Genomic DNA, 16,926 nt, shown 5'->3' with positions numbered 1-16,926 from the left:
AATATGCTCCGTATTAGCTGCTTGACACTTAATTTGCCTTCAAATGAGCAGAGGAAATCACAAATTAACTGTCCTTTGTTTTTTTTTCTCCCTCTTTACCTCACCTCCCCTATTAGGCAAGGGAGAGCGCAATTACAGACAGAGGCTAATCGTTTAGTTTATGAATTCTTGTGGGGAAGGTACCAATGTGCCATTCAATATTAAAGCCTGAGGGTCAGGAGGGGGGTGGGGGGCTCTTCCTGTGGACCTCGTATATTCACATGGAAGAGAGTTTCAACAACCTCAGTTTAAAATGAAACCAAGAAACCTGCTTCTGCGTCTCCACAACCTCCCAACTTAAGCATAAACCACAATGTCCTGGAATGATCCAGGACCAGCGAAGGTCTCTCCTGCCTCTGGTCTGGAAACAGCTGACCTCCAGGAGGCTCAACCCAAAAGGAGAAAGAGCCCTTCGTGCTCCAGAGAAGATGCTTCCTGCTTAAATAAACACATTGATCGGTGAAGAGCGGGCTCTCCATGGGAGCTCTGGTCCCCTCTGCCACCTCCATTGTGCGGGACTGGCTTAATGGGAGTTTTGAGGGGTGGGGGGACAGGGGGCCAAGAGAAGAGACCGCTCCTTTCATTGCAGCTTTATTGCCCGACCGCGGTACACAGCAAAACAAAACAGGCCTCTCATGCGGGCTCAGCGCCGGCTCTCGGTCACCCGGAGACCGCTCAGAACAAACAGAGGTATTCGTCACAAGTCAATTATCAGCATCGGAGTTCACTCTGGAGTCCCGGGCCCTCGTGCTGTGAATGGAGCCACTAAAACAACAACGCATTCTTATGGGATAAGCAATTGACTCGCAACCTTTTTGCGCAGTTATCGCATGTGGATTTAGGAAAGAATTAGTCAAGAAGAGAGAGAGAGAGAGAGAGTCCATATCGGAGTTTGTAAAGTTGTAAAGCAAATAGAAAGTGTGGATTTTATCTATACAATACAACACTATTGAAAGGTTCTGAAAACATATTTGTGGACGCATCTGAGCAGATTTACATTATAAATCATCTAGAGAGGTTAAAGTAACACATACATTTATTTACCAAAAAACATATATATAATAGCATCTTTTTATTTTTATTTCTTTTTATTTTATTTTTTCGGTTCTGAAATTATCTACAGAACTGCTTTAAGTATTTAATGTGTTTCAAAAAGCGATAATCTGACGCTCAAATACATTTTCGGGGGGGACATTTTTCAGGAATAAAACTTCTCAGTGTGACTCATGAATAAAGTCATGGACTGTATGTTCTGTCAGTGTGGAGGGAGAGTGCAGGTTGGGGGTTGTGCGTGTGTGTGTGTGTGTGTGTGTGGTTATTTCATTCAGGAGTGTGTTTATTCAGCTGCGGGCCGCGGCCTGACTGGAAGGCATTCTGGAAGGCTGAGAGCTGCTGCACATCTCTGTCATCGCGCCGCCAACCTCCTCAGCTCTGAAAACCACCAACCAGGGAGGGAGTTTAATTGACTTAACGGCTGCGTGAGCTGTTGCATCATTTATTGTGAAGATCGTACCAAAGAAAAAAGGAAAAAAAAGCCCCCATGTGAATCATCTCGTCAACCTTACCGGTTTTATTCTCAGCGGGGCACCCGAGATTCTCACCAATTTCACACAGTTTGTTTTTTTCCCGTACAGCAACTCTTCCCCGTCGCTGTCCTCTCTGCCTTTGGCGGAGAGAGAGAGAGAGAGAGAGAGAGAGAGAGAGAGAGGGAGAGAGAGTGTGCTTTTTTCTCTTCTTCTCTTTTTCTTTTAAGATGTGCGCCGTGTTGTTTTGTTATTTACATAAACTGTTGTCGGAGCGCCCAATCTGGGCACAGAGGAGCGGCGTGTTGCTTAGCATAAAGACCACGGTCTTATCTCAACACCTCCTTCCAGATGGGACGAGGCCGAGCATTGCAATACACACACACACACACACACACACACACACAGACACGCACGCACAATGCACAACAATGGAAAGACAAAAGGGTCTACTGTATAGCTTTTATAGAAGCTAGAGGAGACATGTTCTGTAAGTGTGACTGTTTACGGTGGGATTTTGACTTTGCGTCGTCGCGGCCTCATTTAACGTTTTCGGGCCAACTTCAACACAATTTGTACTCATTTGTAGTCAAATCCTGAAATCTGGAACTGTATAATATTTTCTGCGGGGGCCACGTTTTTTTTTTTTCCCCTTGCCGTTTAAAAAAAGAAGAAGAGAATAGAAACCGTCGTCCGTTTTCGCTGTTAATATTCACATTTGAATATTGTCTAGACTTTAAAAAAAAACAAAAAAAAAACGAATGTGAAACAGGAGCCATGAATTACGTTACGAATTGACGATTATTTCGCAATCGCGTCTGATAATTCGTGTCCGAGATACGGCCGCTGTCACCGAAGAGCAGGGGAGAGAGACGAAGGCCACTTTTTCATCCTCCTCTCGGAAGTGTCCAAAAGCCATTCTGTGTGACTTCATAGGTCACCCCTCTCTGGTGCAGTCACCCCCCCCCCCCCCTCCCCCTCCTATCCCCCCCTCTTTAATACTTTCTCTATGGAGTAAGTCGGGGGGACAGGCGGTCACGCAGTAGCTGGCTCCATGATTAATGGTGTTTATTCTTGACAGAAGGCTCCTTTATTTATCTGCATTGCAGTTTCACTGATACTATCAGTCACCTGAATGAAAAATATTCAGTCATACCAATTTTGCAGTATAATTGAGTAGAGTCACTTCCTTTCAGTCCCCCCCCCCCCCCCCCCCCTCGCTCTCCTCTCCCACTCTATCTGGCAGCCTTATCATCGCCACAGTAATTTTCGCGCTGCGTTGTTTGATATGGAGAGGCTGGCTTTAGCCGTATTTGACATAAAGCCTCTTCTATTTTCACTGGAGGGAGAGGAAAAAAAAAAAAAGAGGGGGGGGGGGAAGAAAGAAAGTTGTGCACCACTCTGTGAAAATGTGCGAAGAGGGTGAAAGTACCCCCCCTCCTTTTTTTTTTCTTCTTCTTCTGAGGCAATTTCAGGATTTAGAGAGAAAGGAGATAAATGCCTAAGCAGAAATGTGGGCAGATTGAAGTTACAGTATATCTATTTTTTTTGTAATACACCAGTTTCAGAAGCATAAATGGCCAGTGGACTCCCCTTTTTTCTCTCTCTTTCTTTTCACCCTCTGCACAGGACCATGATATTTTGAAGGCACCTGTGTATTTTTGAGAATGATAGATCCAGCAGGTTGTGCGGGGGGAGAAAAAAGAAAAGAAAAAGAGTTTGGCACAGCAGACATTTGACAAGACCTGTAAAGGTTTTAGGGGTGAGTCATTACCCGTAGAGATCTGTTAAGACATGTTCCAAAAACTCTACTTACCGGGCTAGGATTACCTACGCTGAGGCTGCTGCTGCCGCGCTCATCGCTTTTATTTTTTTGCTCATTGCTAAATGGTTTAATATATATATATATATATATATATATATATATATATATATATATATACGGCAAATAGTAATCTCAACTAAAGAAGCAAATTCATACAGTTTTTAATCTACACATGATTCCTTACATAACACTTTTTTTTCCCTCCCCGTGCAAATCCCATCTGATTATTCAATCAACATATATATATATATATATATATCTCCTGTTCATTGTTATTTCCTCAGTGTTAGTCCTTTGGTTGAATTTAATTTGAGGCTCCATTATAAATATCATTTGGATAAATGGGGGGGGGGGGGGGGGGACACATTAATCTCTAATACGAGGCCTGTAAATTTGCACATGTAACACATTAGTGGATTTGATTTTCTGTACTCAAGTCATTTGCCCCCTCTTCATGTTTGAGATCTCAATTTGTAGCTCTCCCATGGAGCACAATGGAGAACCAGGTCTGAGGGGAAGAGATAACAGGCAGGTGCCAACAGCTCTGCGCTAATGTGTGTGTGCGTGTGTGTGTGTGTGTGTGTGTCAGTATGGAGACACACACACACACACACGCGTCGTTTGAAATATTTTCTCCTCGGTGTCTGAGCGGCTGTTTTAGTTATTTCACTCTATTTTTTCCTTTTTTTGTTTGCAATTCTCCAAGCTTTTATTTTTCCCCTAAATATGAAATACATTTTCCTTTTATTTTATTTTTTTATACTAAACTTCTTATTACATTTCAGTTCTCAGATCTTTAATAATGTATAGTTTGCTAAATAATTGTTTAAATAATTATAATATGCATTATAAATAGGGCTGAATCTAATTATTATTTTATTATCACTTAATCTGACTGTTATTCTCTTGATTAATCATTCTGTCCATAAAGTGTCTGTAGTGTAAAGTGAAAAATGGCAAATCACATTTTCCCAGAGCCCACGGTGACGTATTCATAATGCTTTAAAAAAAAAAAAAAAAAAAAAAATAGTCCAGTTTTCCAAAGATAAGAAAAGTAATAAATCCTCACATTGGAGCGGCTGGAACCAGACAAAGTCTGTAACAATTAATCCAAATAGTTAATTTTATGTCAATCGTCTAATTAATTAGTCGACTAATCCTTTCGGTTCTGATTCCAAATATCACGTGCAGCCGCACTCAACAACATTTAATCTGCGATGTATTAGATGCATAAAGGGGCACGACGCGCCTTCTTCGCTGCTCTCGGTGGTGACTTACTCGATGGGCGTGGCCGGCTGTCACTTTGAGCAGCCGTGCCGGTTCCTAATTGGCTTTTGTAAGAAAAGACCCGCCTCTCGATGGCGGGGAAGCTATTAGAGATATTACCTACGCGGCGCCGGCGGCACGCCGCCTCACACCGTCTCCAGAACCTCAGGCAGCTCCTGCTTCTCTTCACAAAAAATAAATAAATAAAACTCGCCTCCGTGAAGTGGGAGGAAAAGGCGGATTTCAGAAAAAAGGAAACGCTTTGCCCCTTGCCTAATGGCACAATTACAGTATACATTTTTAGCTCAGTTCTTTGCTTTTTAAACATTTTTTGATTCCTTTTACTTTGCCTCACAGACGTCATGCTGCAGCAGTGTAGAAATGTGGAATTTCCATTACTCTGATCTCCGGGCTGTGGGCTCCAGACCCTGCGATCCCACTCTGGGGGCCAGTTACAGCGAGTAACGAGACCGAGGGAACAGGGTCATAAATCCTCTCCGGCTCTCCTCGTTTTCCATCCTCCCTTTCGTCCCCTCCCTTTCCTTTCCTTTCCTCCCTCTCTCCATCTTTCCTAGTCAAAGCCTTCAATGTGAGATTTAAGCAAACCTAAATGCCACCTTGTAAAATATGAACACATGCCTCCGAGTCCAGCTGAAATCCAGTTTTAATGGAAGAGGAAATTAGTTCATCGCCTCCCTAACAGCTTCCACCCTTTATTTTCCTATTTTGTTTATCTCCTAAACTCCCCCCCCCCCCCCCCCCCCCCACACACACACCAATGCAAATGAATTCATATCACATAAAGCGATTCCCTTATCAGATGCGGCGTCCATTTCATCCGATGGCACGATGATGGTTTCCGCCCAATCAATAATGTCGTTTGCCAAAAAAAAAAAAACTCACTACTTCACTTTCTTTCTTTTTAACGGCACAAATATGTGCAGTCATGCTGCAGGGAGAACGCACTTGTAAGAAGGCAGCGAGATGTTTGGTGCTTGTATTGTCCATCATCTGTGGGTGAGTGATTTTTTGCACCATTAGCTTATTTAAAAAGGGATTGAATAGAAAAATGTAATGTTTCCCAGAGCAGGCTTTATTAGACATTCCCTCCCATTCATTTCAGTGCATATCACTTATGTAGCAGGTGTTGTGAAACATCCTCCTTTGGGTAAATCCAAAATGTCCACAGGTCTGTGTTTAAGCCTCCTCAAAGCTTCATCAAGCCCCGAGCTCGGCACCGCCGCGCACTCAGCCCCCTCCATGATTAAATATCAAGGAACTCCACATGACATTTTATTAGTCCAACAAGATGGATGAAATGGCCAGAATAAAGTAGGCTGTGTCTTTTTCACTTTCCCACCAGCACTTGCCTTTCTTCTGTCCGGATTTTCTCTCCTTCCCCTCTCCTCTACAAGAAGTATGTATTAGGAAAAAAACAAACGTGACTGATTTCATTCTGGGGAAAAAAAAAGAAAAGGAGATTTGTTTTATTTTCTTTGCGCAAAGAGACGTAAAGATATATTCTTGTTTCTCGTACCTGACCCTCCCGTTCTCCTCCCTCTGTGTAGCTCTCCCTCCTCCCTCCTCCTTTTCTTCTTCTTCTGTTGTTCTACCTCAGATCTCTGTCTGAAGGATTAACCGTCTCCAGCAGTGTGTCTCTGCTGTCTTGTAGCGCTGTGTATTGTTTGTGATTCGCTCAGGCCCATCCGTGCGGCTGCTCTGTTCAGCAGCCCAGCGTGACGTGGTGAATTGGGGTGGGTGGGGTGGGGGGGGGGGGGGATCCACGCCACTACCCGCAGCCCTGGGCCACACTCACTCTTCCTCACCTGAGCTGGGCTGCACACATGCACACGTGCACACGCACGTGCACGCTCGTTACTTCCAGTTGTCGGGGCAGCCGAGGCGGTGGGGTGTGGAACCCGAACCCTGTTTTTAGCTGCAGGCGTCAGCTGAGTTTCCGTGTAAAGGCATCGGGGGCCATCGAGACGTTACTCGAGAGGAAGAGGAAAAGATAGATGTGCTTCCTCTCTTGTTTTCTCAAGTTTTAACACTTCAACACCCAGGAGTCGCCCCTCTCCTGTCTTCTCTGTAGCCCGGGGCATGCCAGAGGAACTCAAAAACACGGCCTGAGAACAGCGCTAATTCCACTCGCTTTGAAAAAGAGAGGAAAGAAAGAAAAGCAGCAATCAAGAAAGAAAGGGGAGATGAATGTGGAAAAGGCCGATGCAAAAACAATCGCTCTGTTCGGAAGAAGAAGAAAAAAAGGCAAAATCACGCATTTGGGAGAGAAACAAAAAAGAAAAAAGAACAGCCTCATTCCCACAGTCCCTCCCAGCCCCCTTGAAATTACAGGAAAAAAGGCAGCCTCATTTTGTGTAATTTCACTTTCATGTTTTCATTCCCTCGCTATTATACACTCTGTTGATTCGTTTTGGTAGACGTTCTTATCGCGATGGCGGAAATTACATTTAATTGCAGAGTGGGGGGCAGGGGGGGAAGAATGGTTTCGAAACAGCCTGCGAAGAAGAAGAAGAAGAAGAAAATAACTCCTGGCAAAGCCAAACATAAACTTTTCATAGCGATAAATTGTCGGTTTTTTATTTTTTAAAAACACAATCTCATGACTTCATTGAATTGAGTGCTGAGGAGCCTTGATCTTATTACATTACTATATATTGTTTTGTGCGTGACACACCTTCAGTCATAACCAGATCCTCTTGACACCTGGACCCGCTTGTTATGACTCGAGCTTGTCACACTCGCTGGCTCCGGCTTGATAAACACAAGTTATCACTTCAGCAGCGTGGAAGTGATACGTGCCCACAGGGGGGTGTTCTGTGTGCTTATATGTAGACAATGTGAGTGTGACCGAAACACATGGGGGTTGGGGGGGGGGGGGGGGGGGGGGGGGGTAGACGGAGTAACCCAAGGAGAGTCGCGGGCATTCAACTGGACAGCCAGTGTGTGTGTGTGTGTGTGAACTGACTCTGCAGTGTACGGGAATGTCTGGCACGCCTCCAGAAGCATCCCACAGAGAAGGGGATCCTGCTTGATGTGTCCATGAATAGAAAGCCATCCCCACCTCCCTGAACCCATCCAGACCCTTTGATGTCAGGGGGTCACACGGAGCCCTCGCAGCCCGGGGTGGGGAGGGACATAGCTACCCTGAACGCCCATGGCAACCTCACTGTGCCGGGCCGGGCCCCGCCGTCTGAGAGGCAGAGCGAAGACTGTTAACGGACGAAGTTCACTGCGTCCTCTGGTGTGTGTTTTTGCAAATCCCCAAAAAAAGTGATAATGACATTTAAGCTCCATTCAGAGTTGGGAGTTCAGAGGTTTTTACGACCATAGACTGTGTATTGGAAGTGGACGTAGTGGCAGCCATCGGTTTATGGACTTTATGGTTTTGAAGCATTGAGTTCTGCATTTTGGCCGTCGCCATCTTGGATTTTGTCCGTCGCCTTGTTTTTTTGCGTATACGGCTCAGGTAGCAACCTGTCAGTCATAAGGTAGCCCCCGCCCTAAAGCTCAGACCATAAACTCATAATTACAATGTTTAATGAGGTAATAAATAAAGAGAGAAGCACAGTCATTTTCTAATAGACTTCTATACAACTAGAGGAGTCGCCCCCTGATGGCCAGTAGAGAGAATTACAAGTTTAGCTCTGTGTCACCAGATAATCGGTCAATAACACCAGATGTGCCGATGGCTTCATTTCAAGTCCACAGAAGAAGAAAAAAAGAGAAAATGAGGACCGTAATTGCGGCTGGCCGTGTTTCCGCCCTGCACAGCCCTGCACATGTTGATACTTTTTTCATTCTTGAGGCACTTTTTTTAATTCCCAGGGTAGAGGCACTTCAGCCAAAACTCTGGGCTTTAGTTGCTCTCTAAAGTGTGATAACGCGTACAGGTCCACGGCCATGTGCTGATGAAGACCACTGCATGCTCTTGAAGTAAGCCAACCTTGTTTCATGGTTATTTTAGTTTGTTTCAATAAAAATGCAAAAAGCCTATTTGGACCAGAGAAACAGAAACTCCTGTATTGGTTCACACAGCCAATATTGCAAAAACAAAAAATTAACAATCAAAGAGTTGAAGGTCAAAGAAAGTTGGCTTCTCAACATGTTTCTGAAAGATTTATGACATAGCAGTCACCTTTTATTTGCCATCTGCATCGCACCGTGTTTCCATGTTGGAGTATTTTCAAAAAAGCGGGGGTGGAAATTGTCGGCTTAGGTTGGAAAAATATAAATATATATATATATATATATAAATATATATGATTTTTTAAAATTGAATTTGAACTGCTGCTGTTATTGTCCACACTAATGTGGAAAATGAAGTCATTGGAATGGGCTTCGGTGGCAGAACTTAATGAAGACGTTCCCGTGGAATCGTTAGAAACACAGAATATACATCTGCCCTCCTCTGTTTGCGTCTCTCAGTCCGTCTGTCTTCTCTCTCTCCCCTCGTCTCAGTTCCCTTTCCTCTCTCCTTGGGTCTCAGCTGGCTCTGTTCCTGTGGCCCTTTGATCTCAGTGAAAGGGTTTGGAGCTTTAAAGTGCTTCTGTTTCCGCTGTCAGGAGCCCCTCTATTCCTCCTCTCTGGTTTAGGCTTTCAGAGCGGTGGCAGCCCTGTGCTGTGGCTGGGTGGGTCGGATGGGGATGGGGGGGGAAGGGGGGGGGGCACCGGTTTCTATGAGGTGCTGAGATGGAGCTGAGGTTGGAGGGGGAATGGCTGTGTGATGCTGTCAGCCTCGGTCAGGGGAGGACCTGACACCCGACTGATCCCAGTTCCCTACAAAAAAACCCCCAAAAAAACCCAGTTCCCACTCACTCAGGTACAGATGGGTCTACTTACATTGGTTGTATTCTAGTGCGACCTCTTCCTCCTGTATATAGAGGACATACGTTGTGCAGGAAGGATGCATAAAATCACCTTGAAATATTGCATGGGTTTTTGTCAACGAAGGACTTCCTGTGTGTTTTCGCGTTTGTGAATATTAGTCACTTTTCAGAAAGCAGCACAGGCACGAAGGAGACAAATGCCAGACGACCGTGAAAAGACGGGACTACGAATAAAAACTAAACGGAAAAAAATACAAACAAGACATGAGGGGGCGGAATTAAAGCTGACTGGTGGTGGAAACAGAGGGAACAGAGCGAGGCTGACTAATACGACACAGGTGATGAGGAAGGGGAAACACAGGGCTCTGGGGTCCAGAGAGAAACCATTTAATGTATAGAAATGGAAGTTCCCATTTTACAGCGAGTGAGTTGTTTCCCTGTTGCGGGGGTCCTTTTTTTGTGCTGTTTACACAGCAACAAACGTGTTATTGCAGACTAAGCACAGGTGTAATTAATTACTTTAATTACTTTAATTAATTACCGCCCTGCTGGATTTCAGTGGGTTCGGGGCGATCCTAATTAAGCTATTCAATTACACCTGCATTCACCCTGTTGTGACACGTTGTCATGGCGGCTGTGAACAGGGCCTAAAACCACAATGAAATAGGTCTTTAACCTTAATCTTAATATAATGACGAAAACTCACCAAGATAAAAACCAACGGTTAAAGCATTTAATAGCATCTATAGTGACAATATTCATGCCTCCTATTTCATATACATGTACTGTGTTTACCTGGTGGTTGTACACACATGTGACCAAGACAAAGTAATGAGTATTTCTACTATTAGTAGGTGCGATGTGACTGTTTCCAGAAATGAAAACCTATCGCTTTCCTTTCGCAGAGTTCGTGCGTAAAGATATTGGAAATATTTACCCTTCGCAGTCGTCTTGGTGATTATTAATAGCTGTATTTTTCCTCAAATTGGACGTGGTCAGTGTTGTGACTTCTCAAGCTGTTTTTACTTTTTGTCAAATCTCCGCCTTGGACCACTCCAGCAGCTGTTTGTGAAAGAAAAATTTAAAAAAAAACTGTCGGTCTATGAACATGCACAGTCGCTGGATTATTGGATTTAGACTCACCAATTTCCTGTTCCCTTCTGCGAAGCACGAGTTTCGATTCCCATTTCATGCGCAACCATTTCATGCCCGAGATAATAAAAAGTATATATTTTATTTTGGCCCGCTGTGTCAATACCACGAGGTCTGACTGCTGCGCCACAATGATACCTTCTGTCCGAAGGGGGAAGTCATCAAGCTTCGGCTGCAGCTCTCAACCCCAAAAGAAGTGTTAGTGTGGATACAACCTTGTCCCAAACAAAGATTCAAGGCCTGTTTACACGACGGCCCATAAAAACCTCAAAAATCTTCTGGAGACATATTTGCATTTGGCAAGTGTGTATTCATCCGGTGCAATAAGACGACAGACCGCCCTCGTGTAAACATGCGATATCCTAAAGAGGCGCTGGCTGCTTTTTTAAGCGAGGCCACGTGGAAGGAAATGGCTTCCATATGTCAGCAGCTCAGTATTTCCTTGTGCCCCGTTTGTCTTCTTTGAGGGTTAATAGGAATTATGAAGTAGAGGAGTGAAGCAGAAGTTTTCTTCTTTTTTCTTCTTTTTTCTTCTTCTTTCTCTGGTGAGGCGGAGAAGAAGCCCGCGGTACGGCTTTGATGTAAATCTTAAATCAGGTGTAACTAAGACGCCACGTGTGTGCGCGCGCACACCTACTCGGCGGTGCGCGCGCACACACGGGGCGAAACATTCCTGCACACACGCCGCCAGATTACTTCCTTTCGTCATGTTGATTAATGCTCACTGGCAGATGCTGAGACGATCACGGCCCTGCAGAGAGCAGCTGAGCGCCGAGGATCGGACGCTCTCTTCTTCCCCCCCCCCCCCCCCCGAAACCATCCATCTCTCTGCTGTCCCACTCAAATCCCCTCACACCTGGCTCCGCTCCCCCGGAGACCTCTTTTCCTATCCCTCTCTTTCTCCTAAGTCCTCTCTGTCCGCCCTTCCTTCCCAATTCATAGTCCATATCTTCACACGCTCCCCTCCTCCTCCTCCTCCTCCTCCTCCTCCTCCTCCTCCTCCTCCTCCTCCTCCTCCTCCTCCTCCTCCTCCTCCTCCTCCTCCGTGACTACTGTTCCCGCTCAAACTGTCTTCCTCCCTCTCGGCAAGCCCTCCCTCGTTTCCTCTCTCCACACCTTTTCCTTTTTTTCCCAGGCCGGAAAAACTCTCTCCGTTCCACCGTCTTCCCACCAATCAACACGTGTGCTCTCTTGTTCTTCCAGTAGGGCCTCTGCTCTTACTCGCTAAAGTTAATTGGAAAAACAAGCCGAGCGGAGGCATTTCGCCAGGGTCAGCGTAGGGGAGATGCAGCCAACGCATGGCAGGGTTAATCAGTGTCATGGCAGCCAGAGTGGGTGTCTGGCTCCCCTCAAAAAGTCATGTGGAAGGCCAGACGGGGGGGTGGGGGAGAAACGGAACGAAGTCTTTCTACCATCCCTTCTGGAGTCTTGTTTCTACATTAAAAAACGTCTCAAGCGTCACATGCCGCCATTTCAGGGACACGTTGTCTCATATACCTTGCCATTAAACACATTTTCAGGGTTTTAAAAGTATTCCACTGACTTGTGTGTAAAAATGTCAAGTGCAGGATGTGAATAAAACTTAAATCTGTTTTTTATTTGACATTTCTCTGGCGCCATCATTGATGAAGCGTGTTTTTTTGTGTGTGCTGCATGTGCACATGTGTGTGTGTGTGTGTGATGCATGGTCGGCCATGTGGCATCAAAGGGAGCGTCGCTCCGCAGCTGTGTTGTTGATCTGTGCAAAGGAGGCGTGTAAATGGTGGCGTGTGGGCACATCATGAATCGCTCGTCATGAACACACCTGTGCATATGTTGCCCTGAGCGTGCACGTAAAAACAATCTCCCGTGAATCTTCTGACGGGTGTACGTGGAGAAAGAAGTCACCTTTGCACACTTTAACAGTGAGACGTCTCCTCCTCGTCTCCACTGAACACCTGCTTCAGCATCACTGAGACACATCTTGTCACACACTCGTGAAAGCCTTTAAAAAACTCATCCCGTCGCCCCTTTGGGCTCATTACAGAAGACACCGTTTGTATGTGTGAATGCCTGCGTACACACACACACACACACACACACACGTGTGTGTCCTCGTGTGTGTGTGTGTGTGTGTGTCTGTGTGTGTTGCTTCCGCTCCTCTGAGCTCATTATTTGCCCTGGCCTGAGCTCTTTCATTAGGATGGCTGTGAAGTGGAGGGGCGGAGGGGCTGGTAGGGGATCAGGGGACGGGGCGGAGGTTGTAATTGGGCTGTTCCGCTCCCTTGGCCTTGCTCAAGGTCACGTTGAGACAAACTCCGGGACAGGTCTCGCACTCTTTCTTCCCCCTTTTTTTTCCTCCCGTCTTTTCCCACCCTTTCCCATTTTCTCCTCACCTCTCCTTCGTAAAACCCCCACTTTGTCTTGCTTCGCTCATCCTCTCCTTCTCCTGGGGTCTTTTGTCACAGTAGACCGGTCCACTGGGGAGCCACAGAGAAGTGGAGGGGCTAATTCAGTCTAATCTCTTAGCCTGTTAATGTCTGGCTGATATGTGGATTTCTCCACATCCTCAGGGGAAGGCCTTTGTGGTGAAGGCCATCATTATAAAAGTTCCCTCGCCCTCCCAGCCAATTATAAGAAGGGAGAGAAATTAGTTAATCTCAAACTTGGCTCCGAAGAAGTTTTGTCTTGATTCTTCTCAACTTTAAACATTAAAGGCCGAATGATACCGCCTGTGTTCTCTACATTAAAGAAAAAAGATTGCGCGTCTTGTGCGAGACCCGCCGAAGGAGCTGTTTTTCTTTTGTACAACATCGCGTCACCCGGCTCTCGCTCAAAAAGTGAGTAAAGTGGCGTAGCGTTGCCTGTCCGGCGCTGGCCGGCGGTGAGCTCGGGTCTGACGTTTTCCCTCTGATTAAAACACAGTGGTGAAAAGCTGCCTTTGATCTGAGGAAATGTCTGCGTAGGGAGCAGTTTGGAATGCAGCGCTCTCCTCTCTGCCTTGCAGATGGAGGCAGAGAGATAGTGTCACGGTCCATTCGTCTGGCCTTGCCTCTGCCGGTCCAGCCGCGGCAGTGCAATCTGGACGGGGTGGGGGGGAGACTGGATTATCCATGTTTTGTCGACACGATGTTGGTGACACGACAGCTCCATCAAAACAAACGATCCTATTGTTTCACGCGTGGTGTCGTGATTAGCCTCAATCAGACTTAAACTGAGAGCCGCACGCTTTTAAATGTCCAAATATGAGTCCTATTCCTCCCTCAGTAAACGTGTGTGAAAAAAGTTCTATTTAGAGTTTGCCGCACAGTTAAAATATGCATTCATGTTCCTTCCGTGTGTTTCTTCTTTGTGTGTCTCCGCAGGCCTCCCGGGTTGGCGGGCAGTCCGGCTTTCTCCGACATCTCCCTCATCCGGATCTCGCCCCAGAGGAACCCCTCTGTGGGGGCGGAGTCGCCCTTTCACCCTCCGCACCCTTACATCAACCCGTACATGGACTACATCCGCTCGCTCCACAGCAGCCCCTCCATCTCCGTTCTGTCGGCCACCCGGGGCCTCAGCCCCGCAGATGGTGAATAAAGTGAAACGCACACCGGCGCACAAAGCATGACACACACACACACACACACACACAAACAGAAAAGGGGGCGACAAAGCCTCAGAAGACCCTTAGAAATGATTTGCTGAAATTGATCAGTGAGGTTTGATTGCCATTAGCGGGAATCTGGAGTCTTAGTTTAATTCCTGTTTGAGATCAGGAGAGGTCAGGTGAGAGGCAACTAGATCCATCTCTATTAAGACCCAGGGGTTGCTGAGATGTTATCTGAGCGAGGCAGGAGGTGGATGGGAGTATTATGAGTGCGGCGCGAAACCGTGTGGGTGGGGGGAGGGGGCGGGGGTGCAGGTTGGAGGGAGGCTAATCCTTTTGATCTGTGAGTCGTGTCAGAGACCTCTGGAGGATGCATCAGTGAGCGGCGGGGTCACGTACAGTTACAGAGCTCACCCCGAGGGAGGGGCAGATTCAAGTTCAGGGTTTGTGGAGGGGGGGGGGGGGGGGGGGGGGTGTTGTGTGGTGTGGTGTGGTGTGGTGTTGTGTGTCCTACGGGGAGCATTTGTTGCCTAAGATCTCACGATGGGTTTGGACTGGGAAATCAATTAATGTGGACCCCCAGAAGCAGTTAGATTGAAACTTTTGTTTTCAAAATCATGATTTAAAATAATATATTAAAAAGACGAACTCACACTTAGTAAGTTGATGGGGTGGGGGGGGGGGGGGGTATCGGTACATTTAAATGCTGTGCTTTTAGTAATTAGTAGTGCTAAAATAAGAGGAACTGATTTGGTCATATATTAAGAAATAAAACACATATTTGCTTAGAAATGTTATAGACATTCAGTTGTCAATTAAAAAAACAAATAATTACAGAATAAACAAGAATAAATATTTGTATTTATTTTTTAAGATTATGCAAAACAAAGGGGTACCAGCCAGAGGTGCAGCAAATGACCAAACCATAAAAAGTAAATGTATTAATAAGTGTATTTAGCAAATATGCATTCACCTTAAAGCTCTTGAAATGCCCTGACGACCTATCGCGGCCCTTCAGTGAGACACTTTAGCTCCCCACCTTGTGTCGAAGCGCACGGGGCAACGTCCTCCACGCACTCGGCCTCATCTCCTCCAGGTCTGTTAAAAGCTGTGTCTTAAGTGAGGGCCAAGAGTCTCACTCAACCTCCTACTCTCCTGCACTCCCAACAGGAAGTGTATCCTCAAGTGTGTCCTCTTCCATCAGCGCAACATAAAGCGCACCAGTCTCCAAAATAGCTCCTCCGACCCACCACACGATCTCCCTTTTCAGCTCATAACGCTGAGAATTGTGAACGAGGCACCTAATTACTCCTTTAATCAACGCAGTGCTTAATTAAGCCATCAGCCTTTGTGTTGTTGGTATATCACCACGCTCGCAGGGAGCCTCCTTCTTCAAGATGCTATTTTTTTTTTCTCCCCCCCCCCAACAACCAAAACACACATTTGAATAATGATGAATTAATTAACAGAATCTAATGGAGATTTGAAGTGGGTGGGATTTAGTGCCACCCTCTCGCCGCCACACATTTGCTTTCACACATCTTTTTTTTTCTTTCCGCGCGGTGCTCCTCCCTCACACACTACTTCTACTCTCTTCTTCTATGTGAGACGGGGTTCAGAGGTAAGCTCGCCCTGATCCTATTGTAATGCTGAAGGAGCACCCGGTGGCTCACCGGGACCTGAGGCACGTCACTGCCCGAGTGCCACACTGACAGCCTGCACCACCCCCCCCCCCACCCACCCACCCACCCCCTTTTTGCCCCCAGGATCGATCTCGGATGCCAACATTTCTGATTTAGGAATTCTGCAAAGCCCCTTTTCTCTGCGTGTTGGATACTGAATGGGCCATATTATGGTTGAATGCAAAAGCAAAGCTAAGGCGGAACAGCACAGACAATTAAGAAACTCCCCCCTTCCACTGAAGACATAATACCCAGATCGAATTAATTTAGATTTTTTTTTTCCTCTTACATTCATTCCACCAATCAGGGATGCATTTTGCAGGCATACAGGCCAGTCTTAAGAGAAAATCTCCTCATACAGTCTTTCTTTCTTTATTTCCTCCTCATTTCTTCAGTTGAAGCACTATCGTAGGTCTGAACCGATTCCATATTTGCATCCCAAAAAACCCCACAGTGTTAGTCTTTTCCCTCTCTCTTTCTTAGAATATTTGCATAAGGAAGCCCACCACCAGATGTTTATTTTTAGGATCTGGTTCAAGGACTTACAGCACTCTTTAACTTGGAATAGAGAGGAAACGGAGGGGAAGTGAAGTGGAGGCAGAATCGTTCGCTGTATCTTTTTTTACACGTCGGGGCAGATTTAGGCCTTTTGTTTTTAAGGGAGCAGGTTGCATATCTGCAGACTGCAGGCCCACGATGTGTGCAACACACAAGCAGCATCTCTGGCAAACGATGTGTCAGGCCACATACCCTTACCACACACACACACACACACACACTCTCGCTCTCATCAAAGTGATCAAGAAACAGCAAGAAGAGAAAGGGCTGTTAAAGAACTGTATTGTTAGACGCTGCGTTGTGCTGTGCATCAATCAAACACTAATGCACACTCACTGTAATCTGTGAGCGAGCATCCGGTAATCCCCAGTGAGGCTCTCCACTGCAGGTGATGCTCCCCGTGCAGCTGTTTCGCTCACACTTGATGCGGTTGCTAATGTGCTCATTACTGTTCTGCATGAGCTGA

The 16,926-nt window shown here is 46.2% G+C and overlaps 1 protein-coding gene across 1 annotated transcript in view; it reads left to right on the top strand.

Annotated features, from left to right (window-relative positions):
• Nucleotides 1–16,926, top strand: part of gli3 (GLI family zinc finger 3) — a 48,215-nt gene that overhangs the window by 11,134 nt on the left and 20,155 nt on the right. Inside the window, exon 4 of the mRNA XM_034560716.1 lies at nucleotides 13,997–14,202. Coding sequence (XP_034416607.1) covers nucleotides 13,997–14,202 — 206 coding nt within the window. The remainder of the gene's footprint in view (nucleotides 1–13,996; nucleotides 14,203–16,926) is intronic.

The sequence above is a fragment of the Cyclopterus lumpus genome, chromosome 20 (assembly GCF_009769545.1).
Source record: "Cyclopterus lumpus isolate fCycLum1 chromosome 20, fCycLum1.pri, whole genome shotgun sequence".
Lineage (NCBI taxonomy): Eukaryota > Metazoa > Chordata > Actinopteri > Perciformes > Cyclopteridae > Cyclopterus > Cyclopterus lumpus.
The sequence above is the reverse complement of the archived record's forward strand: the minus strand, read 5'-3'. Positions and strand labels throughout refer to the sequence as shown.